Raw genomic sequence first — 19298 nt, 5'->3', positions numbered from 1 at the left:
TGTGTGTGTGTGTGTGTGTGTTACTCTGAGATATCAAAAGCATACAACACAAATCTCTCATTTGATAATCATTTTATTAATAGAGATGGAAAACAACCCATTAATATTAATGTTAGGAAATGCTTTTTACACAACATAAAACAGTTTAATTTCCATTATAAGAGCTGCATCCCTTTAAGAAACTGCATGTCCAGAGTAAATGCAAACATCTGCTCACTGCCTCCTCAGCAGCAGCAGCAGAAGTATGGCAGAGTCACCGAGACGTCACCATCAAACAAATGATTCTCTTCCCTCATTACAGGATTACAAGCTTCACTTTCCGCTTCATCAATAACACTTTCTGTAACGCTTCAAAAATCAATGCAACGAACAACAACTGAAGCAAAATCATGCATCTGGACAAATTTTCTTTTTACAAGCTGTAAATATTTGGGCTGAAGTGCACAGTATAAAAATTATATAAGGGTTAAACAACACGTCTCCTATTCTAGTTTGTTTAAACGACAAATGAGGAAGTGACAGGTTATTAGTGTGTCAACAAATGTATGTACGACGATTTTCACCCCTGTTACAGCTGGCAATATTCAAATCTTTTAAATAACGCAGTTTAATTTCACCCTCAAATCAGAATTCTACGTCTTCCAAGCTTTTAGTACAAAAGCTTTATTTTTATGCAGGCTGGTCAGTGTGTGAGTCCAGAAAAACATCCACGTTCCCACTCACACCCAAGTTAGGATTTGGCAGCTCCTTTTGACACGGCCAAGCCGATGAGGCCCGCTAAGCCGGCCACGCCAAGGCCGATTCCCCCGACAATCGCCATGCCGACAAGGCCATCTAGATATCAAGAGGTAAAAGGTCAGGATGTAGTTTTCAAAACACAAGCGCTTTTATTATGAAACCATTTAGTGCCTCTTTCTTACCTTTCTTTAAAGCCTTGTCGATGAGCTTCTCCATCTCCAGAGCCTGCTTGTTCCCCGGCTCGTTCTTTAGGAGAATGCGGATATACTTGAGAGCTTTTTCATATTCCTGGAGGGAGAAGAGAAAGTCTAGTTTATGGAAGTCCTTCCAAAAGCAGCTCTCATCACTCGACAGCCACCCCTGTAACACCTCCAAGCGGCTATCTAAATTAATGGGGAGATAGAGCCATGGCAGTAATTGCTGTGGTCAGTGGGACTTTGCTCCATAATAAAGGGTCTAAAAAGGTTTTTTTTTTCTCCGCCTGCTATCCACATCCAGGTTACACAACGCTCCTCCATTGAATGTGCCGCTATGTGCATATAAGTATTGTACAGCACTTTGGTCTACCAGGTGTGTTTTTAAAGTGCTATATAAATAAATAAATGATGATGATGATGATGATGATGATGATGATGATGATCGACGTCATCCCTCCAGATCACTCGAAACAAATGCTGATTCATGTAACGGATATGGCAAACCAAGGATACCAATAAGTGTGCTTATCTGCGTCTTTTTATGTCCACCACACAGTTCAAACGGTCATGAAGCTCTCACTGCATGCCTGTGATTGGTTCGTTTGTTTACCGCTTCAGCTGCTGATTGGCTCGTTGGGAATGCGGGCAGGGTAACCGCCAGCTTCAGTGGCAAAACTTTTCCACAGATTCATTAAATGGCATGTCTCTCTGGCATCATTAAAAAGGACATTTTTATTCACGCAGGAAAGCATGAAAGAAACCCATCATGTGTTGAAGATCGTCAGGTAAAAGGCGTTCATGTACACTCATTGTGCAAAAGGTAACACGGAAGAGACCGAGTTCATTGTGACCTGCAGACTTTGAAGGTCTGATTAGTTATCTTCCAAGTACGGTGAGTGGGAGGTCAGAGAGGAGCACATTATGGTACTGAAATACAAGTGAGGACATTTCTTTTACAGAGAACTGGGTGTGTTAAGGAAACATTTTCCTATTAGTGTATGTAACCATGCCTCAGCAGTACTTTAGGATTAGACCAATTAGAAAAACCCTCGGTAAATGCGAACCAATGAGTAAGATGACATGCTTTTAGGGAGGAGCAGGAAGTAAGAGGTAAAGTCAGAGAGAGAAATATTTTGCGCTGTCTGTCAGATTTGACCTTTGCCCTCTCTCTTATCTGAAGCTCAAAAGCAGCGTGATACAAAAGCAGAGATTTCTGCAGGTCTGTTTCTTCATTTTGTCTCCCATAAACCTGAACTGAGAAGAAACAGGTGCCACTCACTTTGAGTCTGTAGTTGGCCACTGCAAGGTAGAACAAAAAGTCCCGGGAGTCGTCCTTTGATGCTTTCTGAACCAGTTCTACGAGAAAAACAAACAAACAAACAAACAAACAAACAAACAAACAAACAAACAAACACACGATTCAAACCAGGAAAGCTGAAAACACACTGAAGCCACAAAGTCACAAGTTACAAGAATAATCACTGTGCAGGTAATGGAGCTGGCTGTGCTGAGCTTTTCCAGTGACGCAGCGCCAGTGCCTAATCCAAAACCAGTTCCACCCATTTATACAGAAAGAAAAAGACCACAAAATTGCTGGTTCCAAAGTTGGAGACGCTGACCTCAGCGACCGCAGGAGGAGCTGCCGCAATGACTCACTGATGACACTCATCATTATCATTATTATTATTTTTTTTATAAGAAAGGAGAGGAAAAAAACAACAACAACAACCAAAAAAAGAAAAAGAAAAATCAAACAAAAAGACAGTAGGAAACCACAGCAACAACCAACATGAGCATCAGTAACAGTAAATAAAAATATTGAATGTTACTGAGCAGCATACAGTGCTAATAATGCATAAAATGTTAAGAGGCAACAGCCGAGAGTGAGCCAGTACACACCCGAGCACCGAGAACCATCAGTGCACCAGCAGGCGGGGGCACCAGCAGGCTGGGGCACCAGCAGGCTGGGGCACCAGCCACTGGCAGGGAGTGTGGGGGGGAGATGTTCTGAGAGAGGTGGAGTCTAAGACCCGACACAAACATGCATTCCCACCCTCAAAGACACATATGAAAATACTCACACACTCACCCAACATGGAGACACACAGACCTGTACGCACACACACTCACCCAGCTCCGGGCTCCAGGACCCCGCAGGGGCAATCCAGCAGCAACTTAGACTCTGATGGTCACCGCAGCTTAGACTGTACAATCCTTTTATTTGCATTGCTTGTCATTTCAATACCTTATCGTTAACAGCTGAAACAACACTTAAATCAATAGACTCATTACTTACAAAAAAAAGAAAAAACCTCCACAAAAATTCTTGATTAAAAGTTATTCCCATTTGAAGATTGGAATATTTTTGCTGTGTTGATGACAAATCCCTGAGTTTTAATAATGTTAAAAATCGACTGTTTTATGTATAAGATTTTACATGGACATGCCAACCTCCTTTATTTATTAGTGCAAGCACAGACTGTGGGTTTAGCACTAGGGCCACCACTAGAGGGGACTGTGAAGTAATTTATAGGTTCACTAAATTTGGACAAAATGTGCTGTTACTACTCAAAATACTAACCAATTAAGAGTCTATCAATGGGAATAACAGAGCGCTCAACTTATCACACATTTAAGGCTCAGCTTAAACAACGGCTGAAACTAAACCAGCTCTGTTCCCACTTTTAACTTATCAAGTCTTTGTTTACTGTAAAGTTTTGAAGTGACCTGCCTGGGCTCACAGTTTCCATCTCACACTTTTTGTATACCGATGTCCATTAACAATGTAGTTAAATAACTACTTAAAAACAAAAACAACGACAAAAACCAAACAAAAGATTAAACTATTAGTTTGAAACAGTCCATAGCGTACCAACTTTATTCATAAAGCACTTTAAAAACAGTCGTAGAAGACACCGAGTGCTGTACATAAAAATGAAATTAAAATGAAGTGAAGACAGTACCACTAAAAACTGCAATAAAATAAAAACAAGCAAGTATAAAACAATAAAAACAAGCAGAGATGTATGTCACATGCTGGGTAGAAAGTCAGAGAATATAAATGTGCTTTAACATGGGTTTTTGAAATGGACACGTAGCTGACTGTCTAATGTGAAAAGGCAATTTATCCACATAGGAACAACAAGTCAGATGACCAGAGAGCTCGGACAGGAGGGTGGGAATAAAGACAGGCCTAGACCATTTAAGGATTTAAAACAAATACAAGAACTTGGGCTCTAGAGTGCACAGGCAGCCAGAATAGGTGTAATGTGCCCACAGCACAGCACAGCAGCATTCTGCACCAATATCGAGTCGACAGGGAAGAGTAACTCTAACATTAAGGGCATTACAATAATCAAGCTGAGACATAATAAAAGTAGCTATTACAGTCTCCAGATGAAAGGACAGGTGTCCCCTTTGCCAGTTTTCTTAAATGAAAGAAGCTGTACTTAACTACTGCAGCAATATACATGCTCATGTTGAACTGTGGGCTGGTTCTCAAAAAAGTCCAAACTGAATAAGTACAGCACCAGCACTGCGTCAGCGGAAAAGAGTCATCAGGAAACCTATAACAAGTCTACAATCCAAGGACATTTCTATAATTTTAGTTACTACAGTTACATTATTTTGTGGTGCAAGGGAAAGCTCTGGTTAATTTTACGAGTTGATAACCAGCTTCCTGTAACCGTTTATCCTGCTTCCCAAAGTTAGGATAAGTGAATCCTGATAGCTGAAAGAAATCCTAGCTATGTTGAACTCGCTTTGTAGTACAGGGCCCAGGTTATGTGTTCAGCATCAGTTGCGATGGTGATTTAACGAGGTAAAAAGGAAGCTACTTTGATGACTCAAGCTATCTGGATTTTCAGTACACCGCAAGGGGCACTTGCAACAATCCTGTTAGCCAACAGAAAAGTAATAACATTATAAGTACATAAGGCACAGTGGGTGGACTTACCCTCCAAAAGTACAATCCCCTTCTTGATATCCTGTGAGTATTTACTCCTGATCAAACACCAAGCATACTCAAACTTTGTTTCTTTGGAGACAGCACCCTTCGCCAGCTCGCTGTTATATTTCTTCTCAAATTTCTGGAATTATAAAAATAGGCAAAAATGACCGGTTTCATAGTCGAAGGAGCTTGCAAAGAAAAGCGTCTGGACTTCTTTAAGTTGCTTGAAGACGTTTCACCTCTCATCCGAGAAGCTTCTTCAGTTCTAAGGTCAAATGGTGGGGAGTCCCAGATTTATACCTAAAATTTATACCTGGTTTCATATTTTATTATTATTTATTCATTTACAGAAAAAGTCACTTCGATTGTGTTTATATTAGCAGATGCCCTGACCCTTCCTCAGTATTGTTTGTTGTGTATCCACGAGGAACAATTACAATGTTCAGCTATTGAGCAGGTTAGTTCACAAAGTAAAGTCTAACATCACTGCCAAACTACAATAGCCATAAACTGTTTTATTAGTCGAAACTACGATAACACAGTGTCCGGATGTTCACTCATAAACATGATGATTAGCACGAGCTAGCTACGTGACGCGACTAAGTGCGTGTCGACATGTCACATTTCTCCCGAGTACCAACGTTTATCGACTGACAGACGCCGTGGGGCGACAGGAAAAGTCGCTCATATGCTAAATGTGTGTTTTAATCCCAAGGAAGAAGTTTAATAACGTGAAAACTTACTAGAAGGTCTTCAGGAGCCACCACATCACTCAGTACAGCCTCCATGTTTCCGGAAACGAATTTAAGACACGCCCAGCGTGGTCACATGACAGACACATAAACGTCATCGTGAGATCTCTCTGGTAACGCCTCGCTTGCGTAACAAAAAAACATCAGACGTTTAAACAATAAGCTTTATTGTTTATGGGTAGCTTGGCATCACATTTATATTTATTTATCGTAAAATAACTTCAAAGATGATAGAAGTCTACAGGCTGTTTTATTTTTATTTATTATTTATTTAATTATTTAATTTTGCTATGTCACTGTAAGATCAGCCGAAGAAGGATCTCACTGAGGTTTCATCAGTTCTTAGCTAGATGTGATGGGGAAAAGGCTAAAGGCAACAGTTCACTGAGGCTGGTTTCTTTGTAAGAGCCGTCTGGCTTGGTCAAGTATACAGTCCAGTCTGATCCAAACTGTGAAACACACAGAGAGAAAGCAAAAAAGATATAAAAATATCAGCAAGCAAGGTTTAAAATGGGTCATTTCCAAAATTATAATTTATTCCTAACATAAAGTATTTCAAAGCCCAGGCAAGACTCAACTGGAATAAAATATCATTGGACTGGATTAAATGGCGAGTCTAACAATAATGGGTCATCTTTAACAAAATAAAGTTCATGCATTATATTTCTAAAAGCTACATGTATGTAAAGCATGAGGTTTAGAGTGGTTTGTGTTTTTAATTTTGATTAAAATGGTCTATTGGATTACAGAAAACATCCCTTCTAATCACACTGTAAACATCAGCAGGAAGATCACAAGTCAGCAACAACAAAGTATAACCCAACATTGAGAATCACAAGTGGTGGGAAAGGGGCGAGACATGCTCAGTGATGTATCATTGGTGAATGCGCCTTACTAACATCGGGCTGGAGCTACAGGGTGCCACGTTTATGAATGTCGCGTGTCCAGAGGTCTTTTATACCTTGCAGTATAACTCTGCTGAACAAATCCAGGTGACACATGATATGATGTGGTATGATATGGGTGTCACTCGCACATATTCGTACATATTTGATCTTCATCAATTTTACTGCAGCACTTTCTTGTTGTTACTGTCTTTGATGTCTGTAAGTGTGACGCCTCCAGTTCCCCAAAGGTACAATTTTAATTTCTGAAAGGACACATAATAAATCTAATCTAATCTTAAATGTTTATGACAATATTTTAGGAGGAGAAAATATGCTTTTTTTTGCTGATACAAAGTGCCCTTCACTGTAGCAAAGCTATAACACTTTACTGTTCTAGTTTAACAAGCCTGTAAAATGCAGCTTCTCCTGCTGGAAGACACACAGCTACTTCCCACTGTAGATGTGTTTTACAGGGAAGGATGAATATGGGTTCCTGGATTCCTGGGTTACTTTCCTAGATGGGAAAAAATCCTTAGAGACACCTCCTCACCTCCATGAGGACCTGTCGGCACGCTCCGCATGGTCCAACAAAGCGGTCTTTGATGTCACTGCATAGAGGAGAGGACAGGATGAGCGCTCGGGAATATGTTGCAACGTGCTTTGTTGAGACTGAGTGTCTTACCATGTCACGGCGATGGCGCTGAACTGTGTGTGGCCCTCCACCACAGCTCTCTGGATGGCAGTCCGCTCGGCACACACCGTCAGTCCATAAGATGCATTCTCCACATTGCAGCCTGGAACCCTAACAATACTTAGACCCTGGGCTCTTTTACAGTGCTCTACTGGGAGGCATCGTAAAATCACATTTGATATCTCCGGCTTTTGAAAAGCAATCATACTTTGTGAGGTGTACATTTGGGTCTGACTGTTTTACTGCCTTCTCTTGGTAAGTCAAAATCTGTGATTCGTAAATTGTTTTATAAATAAAGTCTGCCGAAACTATTAAAATATATAAAAAGAATTACGAGAGGAAATTGCCTCTGTCAGTTTTATTTACTTTCTATAGAGATCACATTATTGTATTATAACTTCTGCATGCCGTTTTTACTACTGAACCAAGTTACAGACAATAGAGTAGAATAGAATAGAATAGAATAGAATAGCAATATCCTTTATTGTCTCTCATTGGGGAAATTCACAGCCAAGTTAAGCTCCGTGCCAGATGAGATCAAAGCGGATTGGATAAATTAAAGTTTGTAGGTTTATTCCACGAAATGAAAGTTTCACTGCAGCAGCACATGAGCACATCTGCATTATGAGGAGCTACAAAATCCTGCGCAACAAACAAACGATAACATTTACTGCAGTGCAATATACACGAGCATGTATATTAATTGTGAGTATGAGGTTATAGATAAACACAAATTCACATATTAGAAGAACAGTCAAATAAAAGTGAAAATTGAATAATGTTATATAGTGAGTAGTATCGGTGGAAGAGTACTTGGGTTCATTTACTGTCGTTAAGAACATAGACCATTGAGTGCACACTAGAAATAAAATTCAGTGCACTGACTTGCAATCGAATCAGCCTAAGTAAACAAATCTAAATATCAAAACCTAAAATGTATACATGTGAGCATATAAGAAAAATGCTTATATACATGTGATAATTAAGAAAAGCACAGGATCTTAGAAATGAATAAATATTGTATCTGGTTTTTGTTGCTTGATTATAAAAACCAGTGCATTAGTACACGAGAAGCATACGAGTACTATAACTGCTGTTGCTGTCTGTCTGTGCTGTTGTGCTGTGGTTTTATCACAACATTTAATCTGCAGATAAACTAATAAGCACATAAAAAGCATACTGGCCCCTGAAATGAAGCCACCGTTAATTGCACTTAAGGACAGTAGCCTGCTTGCTTAATTGCACTTTCAGCCATTACTTAATATTACGGTATCTATGACAACCACACTTTATGAGCTTGCAAAACACACTCCTGTCTGTTATTACCTGTGATTATGGCGCCATCTGCTGTCAGCACGGCCGCACCGACAGGGAAGCGGCTGTATGGACAGTAAGCCTTGTCCCGAGCCTGCAGGCACTTTGAAACGAGCTCCTTTACTTGATCTGCGCATGACAGGCAACAAACCTGTGTGAGCTGTGATTAAACAAATGACCCCCGAGGCTGCTGAGACTCCGTGAGGGGTGCACTTGCCTGTCATTGTAGCTGAAGACGCTTCTGGATTATGTCACCTTATCCAACTACGCTGTTCCGTGACAAAGAAATAAACTATGGTAATGCAAGTGGCTTTTAATTCAGGTCTGCCGACGGCTGCCAAGGGGTCGCGAAACTACGAGGTTTTGTGACAGCTGTTTACCGTTCACGTTATTGGCTGGCAGGGGTGCAGCGTCATCAACCAGACTGGGACCGTTATATCAGGACTGCAGAGGACCTGGCTTTTGGCAACTTTCTCGCGAGAAAAGTGGGATGAGAATCATTTAAATTTTTAATCAGACAAAGTAAAACACTCGGAGGTTCTACATCACCAGAAAGTGTGAATAAAGCTGCTGTGGTGTAAGGCAGAGCGGGGCATGTTTACTGGTTTTAATGCTCGGACATATTTAAGGCATCCAAACTGAACAGATGGAAGAAGAGGCAAAGATTTGTTGTTTCCTCTATTGTTCATCTGTGTTTCCTACATACTTAGAAATAAAGTCATCAAGAAATTTCCTAAATTCCATGAGTGGGTTAAACCATCACAATGATTTGAACAAGCATCTCTATATTCAAAGCTCTCCGTGCCAGAGGCTATCATTGTAGTGCAGAGCTGTTCAGTGAACCACACCGCTGCACTGGCTCACACGTTTGTTCATTAAAAAGAACACAGTCACTTGCTAAAAGTACAAATTCTGCTTCCGTGGGTCTCTTATACACGTTGCTCCTGTGCGAATTACATTTGCTATGCAGTCCAGTGTTTTCTAAAGAGATGTGGTGGCGGTTTAATGCACAGTCATAGTTGCTGGCAGGTACTCAACGCTTCACATTATTATAATTTGTTTTATTATTATTTTTTAATTCCAAAACAAGTTCTTCTGCTCTAGACTAATATCTAAATATTAAAGCTTCCAGTTTGGATTTAGAAGACAGACACTCTTTCTACTTTCTTTTTTGATACAGCTTATAGTTACTGCTGGATTAGGTGACCCTGAATGCTGCTGGAGGTTTCTTTCTATTAAAAGGGATTTTTAACAGGAATATAAATAAAACTGCACTGAAATTGAATAGATTGCTTTTAGTGAAAAATTATTTGCTCATTTTGAATGAGACACGTTTGTGGCATGAACTCACAAATATTTATGCCCACGTTAAGCAATTTGATTACATGAAAAAAAAATGTCCCTGTAAATTTTGTTATTTAAGTACAATGGAAAGATTTAAATGGAAATTTACGTCATTGGTACACAGTGAATTTACAACGAGCACTTTTCATTAATGATTAATTATTGCAAAAATAAATCAAGCTTTGATTTGTATTTGTCAGCTGCATTTTATTCAGAATTATTGCTCATGTTTATGAGGGCAAATAGTCTTTTTATAGTGACATGTTTATCAGTGTGGTGGATCGTCGTCATGCAGCACAGTGCGTAGAGGTGATTCAGTGCTTTCTTGAGAGACAGAGAATTGTAAATGTGTCAGCAGTTCCTGGGCTCCTCTGTCATACATGCTGCATTTTGAAATTCACAAAATATTTTCGGTGGGTGGCAGGTCTGAGATGGATTCAGGCCTTTTTGGCATCATCCTTCCCCGAGAACCCCCTAGGTACCATCACAGGTGATGGAGTTTGACCTGATACTTTCATAGTTGAGAGTCCACGCAGTCATTTCTAGTAAACATTTTTGTCTTCTCTCTTTTTTTATATGCTGTCCAAACTCTGAGCCCAAGGGATCTGGACATTTGGTACTGTTTCTGAGCGACTGAATGAGTGATTGATTCATCAGGTGCATGGAAAAAAATCATTACCAGCACACCCTTCAATCATGGGTGGACTGATATGTATGCAGTAATGACCTCAGATCTTCAGCAGGTATCAAAGGGCATTTAAGACAATGATGAAGCTCTCTAAACAAACACAATTACACTCACAATTACACACACATACACAGCCCCCCCCACCACCTTTCCATGTAGTCTATCAGTGGTTCACTTTTTTTTCTGGTTAACTTTACATTACAAATATAAGTCTCTACCTCAAGACTTTTCATCTTTATCTAAGACGTGTGAGGAGACGCCCAGCTCTGACATCAGAGATCGGGAGCACCCACGCCAACATCTGGCCTTTGTTCCCTCTCTGTTCCCCGCTGTAACGGTCACTGCTTGTATTTGAGTTTCGTGGCGTGAGCCGCCACAGGTGATCTCCTCTCTCTCGCTCTCTTTCGCTCTCTCTTTCTCTCTCGTTCAACTCCTCTTTTTGGTTTCCTGCACTTTTCACCGACTTCCTCTTGAGAGGGGAGTCAGATCCACAGAGCAGCCAAGTGAAAGAAAAAAGAAGCTTAAGCCATGTGTTGTACAGGAAAGTGCGCCCGCCTGGTGGGCCTGATCCTGCTGCCTTCAGCCTTCATCTGCATCATCTCCAACCTGCTGCTCTTCTTCCCCGACGGGAAGCAACTGAAGACCAGCGAGATCTCCACCGAGGTCTGGCTCATGGGGGGGCTCCTCGGAGGAGGCCTGATTGTGAGTAAACCAGTTCCACGCAGAGAGTCTGGTGAAATGTTTTATTGCTCATTTTTATTGGGTTTTTCAGCCATTACGTTTCGTAGTGTAAACTAGTAAAGTTAAACTGCTTACGTTTATTGAGTTTTATTGAGAATTACTACTGCATGATCCTTTTTAGATTAGCATAGAGTTTTGTTAGAGCATTTTTATTAATAGTACACGCCTCTTTGTCTCTATCAGCCTATTAGTGGTTTGGGGTTCAGCGTGATGTTATTATTTGACTTGTCATATGTAAAACCTGTAAAAGCAGCACCTTTAACAATGGTTAAGGATTATTTTATAGAGGGGTTATGACTCACTGAGTAAACATTTTTAATTCTAGCTCAGCTTATGTGTACATAGAACATGCTTTAGATACCAAAACATTGAAGAAGAATGTAAATGTAAGTCATTCTGAAAATAAATAATGAATGTAACCAAATCACACCACTCATATAAAAGATCTTTAATAATAAAATAAATAAATTCACTTAAATTACTAAAGTATTTATGTTGCTATAATAGAGATAGAAATGTTGTAGCGTTTACATTAATTTGCCAGCTTTCATTACTTTAGTTTCCTTAATGCTATTAAAGAAGCTAAAGTAGTTAAATTGTATTACACTTCCCTTATTAAAGGGGACTATCTTGACATTGTGTGAGCTATCACTATCAATAAATAATTCATAAATATTTAATCTTTTGTGCTTCAGTATAACATTTCAGTTCAGACCAGGAAGTCTGATCCCTTTCGTCTAACTTTGGGATGTCGCTGCCTGCTGGGTAAACCTTGATGCAGGATTTACAAATATTTGGTTTGATAGATAAGCGAACATACACACACACACAATTGTGCACATGCGCACACACAAATAAGTATGTAACCTGTGGGTGGACCCAAAGAAATAGAAAAAAAAAAAGTTTTTTGAGAGAATTCATCAACAACAAAAACTGTTTTTTGATAGCAGATGTAATGTTTCGTCTCTGCACCTGTCAGATGCTGTGTCCGAGCTGTTCAGCTATCAGGGCCGGGGGCAAGGGTTGCTGTGGACAAGGTTGCTGTGGCAACCGCTGCCGGGTGAGTGAAATCATTTGAAAGATTTATTGCATTTCCATGTTACACAATACTGTGGTGTGTGGGGGACTGCACTGATAATGATGTGTAATAAAAGGTATATAAAAGTCCAAAGGACAAACTTTAGTGCATGATCATTAATGTGCCCACATGCTCTGTTTGAGGTGCGCCCGACAAAGACAATCATTAGTACTTCAAACAATAAGTATTTAAAGTTTTGCTGAAGATGTTTTGCAGAAGTACAGCTCTTTATCTGAATTCCAGATCCTCACTTCTCTTTGATTATTAGGAACTACGTCGCTAATTACAGAAGTGAGGAGCCATTAAGTCTGAATAACCAGACAGCAATTTTTAAAAATATGCACTGCTTCGACTTTTAGCATCTTAGGTCATTGACACTTAGAAAGAAAAAGGGAAATAAAAAAATTATGTTTGCATTGAAAGGCTGCTAACGTTGAAGGCAGTACGATCCTCTGGGTTAATTATATGCACTGAGACCATAAATGGCTAACTTTGAGTAAGCATAGGCAGAAAGCCACTGTGTGTATGAGCTGTCCATGTGATCGCTGTCCAGTAACACATCACAGACGTGCATTTTGCCATTCCTTTTTATTTTGGGTAGATAACCTTGCAGTGATATCAACAACAGTACATAAAGGGGTTCGTAAATTCATCAGATCACCTGTCATAAAAACAAGAAAACACAAATATTGATTTTTAATGCAAAAAACTTGATTAAAGCTACAAATGATATTTTTATTTATCAGGGAAATACGCATTAGATTTTTATATTAGCAAGTAATCAAAACTGGCTGTTTAAAATTCCTGGATAACAAAATTACTTATATTTTAGCATTAAAAATGTTGTTTTCATTAAAGAGCTTCTTCATACTGGTGGATTAACCGTTACAGGCACTATAACAGAAACTTTTTTTAATGTTATTACCAACACTGTTAATTTAGGGCAACTGCAGCCTAAACCTTACACTGGTTGGCAGTTTAATACATTTTTAAGCACTGTTTATATTTTACATATTGGATAAAAGCCATAAAACATGATATCAGTTAATTAGTAACCTAATAATGATTCTACAGGGGATAAAATAAACTTTTGTGTTTAGCTTTACTCTATGTCGACCTGCTTATTTATTATTAAAAGAAAGCTCCATGATGCTTGAGTTGATAATGTTTTAGTTTTAGGGCCTGATTATTTATATTTTTGCATGTTTTCAGAAAAAAAAGTTAAAAAAACAAAAAAGGAAATCACTTTTCTCTTTGAAATAGAAGTTAAGCAACACAAGTTCTCTCTTTTCCAAGCCCTGTTCATGGACTTTTATAAAAACCCCAATATGGAAACCAAAACCCTTAACAGTAAATATTTAGGTTATATATATATATGTATGTATATTGTATACTTCATATAACTTCTGTCTCCTACAGTGATTCATGGCTCCTTCCATTTGTTTTCCACATTAAGTTTGAGTAAAATTAACATGAACTTGTCCCAGAAAAATGAAAAAAAGAAAGAAAGAAATGATGAATGACAGCAAAGAGATCACCTAAAAAAATCTCTCTAAAGAACAAACATACTTGTACAGTTACAATAATTCGTAATCTCTTGCACGAGTGAAAAAACACCTAAATGTTCTCATCTTTCTTTTAGATGTTCAGCTCGGTCATATCCTCCGCCGTCGGCGTTCTTGGAGGGATTTACTGCACCAGTGTCGCCTCAGCTGGGTTGGCTGTTGGACCCAAGTGCCAGGTGGAAAGTGGCGAATGGGAGTACCCCTTTAAAGACACGGGCACGTGAGTGTCCCACCTTCATCATTATATTTTTAAATGTACTTTTTGATAAGCACTGAAACAGCAGATTGAGCCAGTAATTATAGTCTTGACTGATACCCTTCAGGCAGATAAAATATATACATTTCCTTTTTCAGTTATTCTTCTTTTCTCTTAAGTTATATTTAACTGCTTTAGCTTTCTTTGAGAAGCACCAAAATATATACAATCATTACTGTATTAGTTTTCTTCCTTTGGTTGGTTTTGTTAGAGTTTGGCACAGAGTATCACCCTATCCCTAACATCCCCCTCTGTCACACCAACCCTCTAACATGTCCTCTGAGGTCTTCCTCTTTTCCTCCTGCCTGATGACTGCATCTTCATCTTCCTTTGTGCAGTATATCCACTATCCCTCCAATGTACAGCTCAGCTTCCTGTCTTTTTATCAGTGCCACCTTCTCTACGTCACCTTCCCCTTTCAGCCCTATCCTGCAATACTCTTAAAGTCCAGTAGGTGGCACAGCGAGCCAGTATGTTCCATCAGTGTTTCTTGACCCTTTTAAACATTTGCAATATTCATCGATACTCAGACGGAATTAAAAGGGTTACATAAGCATCCACCCAAAGCAGGTGATAAAGGCCCATCATGCAATCGGGACAACTGTTAATAAATATGAGCTTGTTGTTAATATTCAGGCTTGTCTGTTATGACAGCAGTTTAAAGGGCAAACCAAGAAAAACAAGTCTGATTACACAATACATGTTGGGTTATTAACATGTGACCTGGGCTTGTCCTTCCTCCAGAAAACTTTAAGTTCCTCTTTCTCGTTTCTGTTCTGTCAACTGTCGATTTTTAGCCCAAACTATTTTGCTGTTTAATATTTCTAACGGTGCTGAAAGGATGATATGAAAAACAAGAAGTGATTCTCTCAGATCATAAGACGTGCTCTATATCTGCTGCGAGGAAGGAGGCTGGGAAAGATGCCTTTGTGTTTGCTGTCTGTGTCACTATGAATAGGCTGCGATAAGATATCAAATTGAGGAAACAAAATTTTCAGAATTCTAGATTGCAAAAAGGGAAATGATTCATTTACGATCAGTGTATTTTGGTTTACTTCGTTGTCTTGTAATGTACTCTGTACTTCTGTGATGCTGTTTAGAGGAAAGGAAAGCTTTAACCTTCAACAGCCTTTAAATAAAGTTTGAAGATGTCACATATAAATATTTACTGCCTGCAGAGTAAACGCTGATCAAGCACTGTCCTGCAGTGATAGTGTTTAATGTGAAAGGGAATTTCAAGAAAAGACACTGCAGGATGTTGATCAATGAAAAACTTTTTAACTAATATAAATTCGCCCCATGAGCAGCTGTCACAAAGAGAGAAATCAGGGACATAACCTTACTTTTGCATGTTCAGACTGTGCAAGTTGGACATTGTGACTCATTTTCAGTTTACTGAACAGCTGTTTACTGCTGTTCTTGGTAATCTGTATTGGCTTATTTTTTTTTTAACCTGTTTTTTTTTAGCTGTTGAGCCTGTAACAAAATGCAGTCCTGTGAAAAACCCAAGCTCAAAGCCTCTTCCCGTAAAAAGAGCATCCCAGCACTACTTAGGGTTGCAAAGCTGCATCTGAACAAGCCACAAGACTTCTGGAACAATGTCCTTCAGACAGATGAGACCAAATTTGCGATGTTTGGACATAATGCACCATGTTACATTTGGTAAAAACCAAACACAGCATATAAACAGAAACACCTCATACCAGCTGTCGGCTGGTCACTGGACCTGAGCAGCTTACATTTGTTGATCCAGCCAGGTCCTATTAGGCCCTGTGAAATATTTTTTTACATGATTGTAGCAATAATGAAATAATGTTCTAAAATATCAAATTATATCATATCTAATCTTCGATTTTTCAAACAAACAAGATGTTCGTGAGATGTTGAGCTGCGGCACAGACTTGTTTTTTCTTGCCTGGACTGGATTAACCTGTTTCCAGACTTTGTGTTGATTTAAGGGGATGTGAGAGCATATCAGCAAGAAAGAAAATATATCTTATTTCTCGAAGAAGCTTGAAGAAGCTTCTTGGATGAGAGGTGAAACGTCTTCAAGTAACCTAAAGAAGTCCAGACGCTTTTCTTCGCAAGCTCCTTTGACTATATTATTTCTCAGAAGTATTCCTTTAATATTTATGTAAATAAGTAAGGTTGAAAAGTTTTACAACTCGCTTGCTTTCTCCACCTCACACTTTTTTCTCCTTCTCTTCCACCATCACCGCCTTTTCTTCACTTCCCCATCCCCATCCATATTTTCATTAATGCTGTTAGTATGAGCTCTGGTCACTGCTTATGCTCCACTGCTCCTCTCCTTCACAGGGGCAATGGGAGCTACCTTGTAAACCAGGATATGTGGACTACATGTGTGCACCCTAAAAACATAGTGCTGTGGAACATCGTTCTGTTCTCCATCCTGCTGGCCATGGGCTTGCTGCAGATTGTGCTCTGCGGCCTCCAGGCCATCAACGGCTGTTTGGGATGCATCTGCGGAGACTGTCGGGACAGCAAAGACGTAAGTGAACGAATCCTAAACCTCTGCCTGAGCTGGGCGAGGGTAGAGGAATTCCTTCGAATCACTTGAGTGTATTTGCGAGTCTCAGAGGTCAGACGTTCGAGGCAGTAAAATTGTAAACAGTTTATTCAAACATGAGCGTCGTAGTGACGACTCACTAATGTGCTGTAGCTGGTTTGGTTGGTGGAACTGAGTCGGCTCTTCTCGGCAACTCCATTTATGGCCGTTGGCCATTTTGTACTTCCAGACTGAATTTCTTTAGAGCTGTTGGATTGCGGGTCATGACTTCCATCCAGCCTGTCAGTGATTACAAAAACAAGTTTTGTAGTTTGGATCCTGTGTTGATAGGAAAAGGGCTCCCAGTGGGGACGGAAACAGCACTAATTTAAAGGAATTTTTAAGCATTTTGGGAAACAAGGTCTAAAAAAATCTATGCTTTGTATTATTAAACTAATTTAGACTGCAGACTGTATAAAAGCTCTAGGAAAAGAAAAAGTGAAGCCAGTGTATATGTGCCCTAACCCTTAATACCTCTAACAACCAGCAGGGGGCGACTCCTCTGGTTGCACAAAGAAATCATATTATAAAGAAAATGTACCTTTTTTTATGCTTGTTTTATTTTTTTCAATTAATAATAAATTTTTATAAATGATGTTCCTGTGTAGGGTAAAATAGCTGATAAAGCAGGTTGTGATTCAGAGCACGAGCGTCAGATATTCAGGAAAGAAAACAAAATTGTAAATTAACAAAAACTTTCTGGTTTATAATTACAAGTCAGTCTGTACAATGAGATTACAGAATTTTTTCTTCACTGTAAGCTGGGTTTGACACAGAGAATAGGTGCTCAAGCTCCTACCATGTGGGAACAGCAGGCACCACGGGCCCTCTGGTTCTCAGTCACACCCGCCTCTCGCTTGTTTAGTGCTATGTCGTTCTAAAAGATACTTCAAGGAGTGAGCACATTATACACTTTGTTTCAGGGCTGTGTTCAGCAGACAAATTAATTTCACAGTAGTGCACATTGCATTATTTCACGAACGTAAACCATCCTCACATCCAATTGTAATTACAAATGATTTCAAAAACAGCCAAAATGCAAAACTCGAGTGCAAAAATGGTCGTCTAACTATCTGGTAACCTTTTCAATGTATCTTTTTACAGAGCAGTTTATGGCTGATGTACAAATTGAATGACTGATCGATTGATATGAGACATAATGTGCCATTTGTAGTTTTCAGTTGCTGTGAACAGGATCTTCATACTTTTGCGCAGAGCCGAGCTAATTTTATCTCTTGTTTGTCTTTAGTCGTTATGCAATCTGAAACCTCTGCTTGTTTGTGTTTGTAGTGCAAATTCACAAATAAGCACATTTTTCCAAAAGTGCAATGAGTGCATGTAACATAAAAATCCAAACTTGCACAAAGAAATCTAAAGCTAAAACACCAAACTCAACAATAAAAGGTTAGTTTAAACAAAAACCTTTAAGGTCATAAAAACATTCCCATGTCTCAGATATTTCAGATAACATTTTCCAATACCTTCCTCTTGATGCAGCAGCTAAAAGAATTACTAAAAATATACATGATGTAAAAGCAGTGACAGATTTCTTTCCATGAAGGTGCAATAAGTAAACCAGCAGCTTGACAGAAAACAAGGTCAAAATTCATAAACACCAACATGAACTGTACGAACGACAAGACAAATCCACACGCTAAAGATTAAGCTCACATTTAGCGCATGGTTAAACATCTACTGATGACCTGCGTCCTTCTACTTATCTTTAGACATTATATCCAAAGTATGCAGCAATGTGGAAACTTGTCCACAACGTCCACATTCACATGTGAACTGTATCATCAGATGTCTACATATTAACACGGTTCTCCAGTTTATTAACACCCCTGTTAGTCATTTGAGAGCCGGCGTCCTGTCCGATATGTCAACTGAACATGTGATGTTTGTCCTGCTGCAGGATGAAAGCGGACTGTAAGGGCGAAGAAGACAATCCTGCTGTGACCGGCCTCCAAAAGGGCCCCCACGCTTTTCTCCATTGGTGCCACTTCTGTGAAGAAGCTCATCGACTCGCTTTTCTTTCCTCTTTCCTGAATGTGTCAGAACCGAACTCCATTATTTTGTGAATTGCAATCTTCTTGTTTGTATCTCCCAACTTAATTCCTTTAACTGAAATAATTTATGAAATAAGGAGTAATTCCTGTGCTGAGGATTCAACGCAGGACGGATATGAATAAATAGTAAATAACTGTTTGATGTGGGCTTACACTGTATACCAGGCAAATGTGAAAATGTGATCAAAGCTTTAAAAAATAAAGGCAGCATATTTTTAAATTACGCTGGATTTGCTCTTCGTTACGCAGCAGCGCTCAACACTTCATCTAGAGGAGTGCTGCTTTACTAAGCCTCATTATCAGTAAGAGATTGTTTCAGAAAGGTGTCAGACCCCATGGTTGAGTACTTTTAAACCACGCCATCGCTATTACAAAGACTTTAAGACATTTCGTCTAACAACAACTTGTGCACGAGCCTATGGCACTACATTTATCACCAATCTGGTGGCTGTTGCCAATCTGA

The 19298-nt window shown here is 39.4% G+C and overlaps 3 protein-coding genes across 3 annotated transcripts; 1 reads left to right on the top strand and 2 right to left on the bottom strand.

Annotated features, from left to right (window-relative positions):
* Positions 1 to 62: 62 nt before the first annotated feature.
* fis1 (fission, mitochondrial 1) lies at positions 63 to 5684 on the bottom strand. The gene is made up of 5 exons (XM_085350852.1): positions 5628 to 5684; positions 4891 to 5023; positions 2215 to 2291; positions 921 to 1026; positions 63 to 834 (listed from the first exon to the last, which is right to left on the bottom strand). Exons 1-5 carry the CDS (start codon positions 5670 to 5672, stop codon positions 731 to 733), a joined length of 465 nt encoding a protein of 154 aa, XP_085206978.1. The 5' UTR covers positions 5673 to 5684; the 3' UTR covers positions 63 to 730.
* A 146-nt stretch (positions 5685 to 5830) lies between these two features.
* LOC146636494 (cytidine deaminase) lies at positions 5831 to 8849 on the bottom strand. The gene is made up of 5 exons (XM_085350851.1): positions 8746 to 8849; positions 8541 to 8657; positions 7206 to 7317; positions 7074 to 7131; positions 5831 to 6085 (listed from the first exon to the last, which is right to left on the bottom strand). Exons 1-5 carry the CDS (start codon positions 8750 to 8752, stop codon positions 5972 to 5974), a joined length of 408 nt encoding a protein of 135 aa, XP_085206977.1. The 5' UTR covers positions 8753 to 8849; the 3' UTR covers positions 5831 to 5971.
* A 2044-nt stretch (positions 8850 to 10893) lies between these two features.
* tm4sf5 (transmembrane 4 L six family member 5) lies at positions 10894 to 19039 on the top strand. Its single transcript, XM_085350850.1, has 5 exons — positions 10894 to 11262; positions 12281 to 12361; positions 14022 to 14164; positions 16517 to 16709; positions 18682 to 19039. Exons 1-5 carry the CDS (start codon positions 11089 to 11091, stop codon positions 18697 to 18699), a joined length of 609 nt encoding a protein of 202 aa, XP_085206976.1. The 5' UTR covers positions 10894 to 11088; the 3' UTR covers positions 18700 to 19039.
* The last annotated feature ends 259 nt before the right edge of the window (positions 19040 to 19298 follow it).

Source organism: Diplotaxodon limnothrissa, linkage group LG3 (assembly GCF_057381915.1).
Source record: "Diplotaxodon limnothrissa isolate DT_005_m linkage group LG3, D_limnothrissa_male_GT1.1, whole genome shotgun sequence".
Classification (NCBI taxonomy): Eukaryota; Metazoa; Chordata; class Actinopteri; order Cichliformes; family Cichlidae; genus Diplotaxodon; species Diplotaxodon limnothrissa.
This window is presented reverse-complemented; position numbering and strand designations above follow the sequence as displayed.

What these genes read in the sequence shown, in the direction of transcription:
- tm4sf5 (XM_085350850.1), top strand. Translation starts at nt 11,089, where the DNA reads ATGTGTTGTACAGGAAAGTGCGCCCGCCTGGTGGGCCTGATCCTGCTG. An exon ending in TCCTCGGAGGAGGCCTGATT is followed by an intron (nt 11,263 to 12,280) that starts GTGAGTAAACCA and finishes TGCACCTGTCAG; the next exon opens with ATGCTGTGTCCGAGCTGTTC. An exon ending in CCCTTTAAAGACACGGGCAC is followed by an intron (nt 14,165 to 16,516) that starts GTGAGTGTCCCA and finishes TCTCCTTCACAG; the next exon opens with GGGCAATGGGAGCTACCTTG.
- LOC146636494 (XM_085350851.1), bottom strand. An exon ending in AGATGGCGCCATAATCACAG is followed by an intron (nt 7,318 to 8,540) that starts GTAATAACAGAC and finishes TTAGGGTTCCAG; the next exon opens with GCTGCAATGTGGAGAATGCA. An exon ending in GCCGACAGGTCCTCATGGAG is followed by an intron (nt 6,086 to 7,073) that starts GTGAGGAGGTGT and finishes TGTGTTTCACAG; the next exon opens with TTTGGATCAGACTGGACTGT.
- fis1 (XM_085350852.1), bottom strand. Translation starts at nt 5,672, where the DNA reads ATGGAGGCTGTACTGAGTGATGTGGTGGCTCCTGAAGACCTTCTA. An exon ending in TGGCCAACTACAGACTCAAA is followed by an intron (nt 1,027 to 2,214) that starts GTGAGTGGCACC and finishes TTCTCCCTCCAG; the next exon opens with GAATATGAAAAAGCTCTCAA. An exon ending in CGACAAGGCTTTAAAGAAAG is followed by an intron (nt 835 to 920) that starts GTAAGAAAGAGG and finishes CTTGATATCTAG; the next exon opens with ATGGCCTTGTCGGCATGGCG.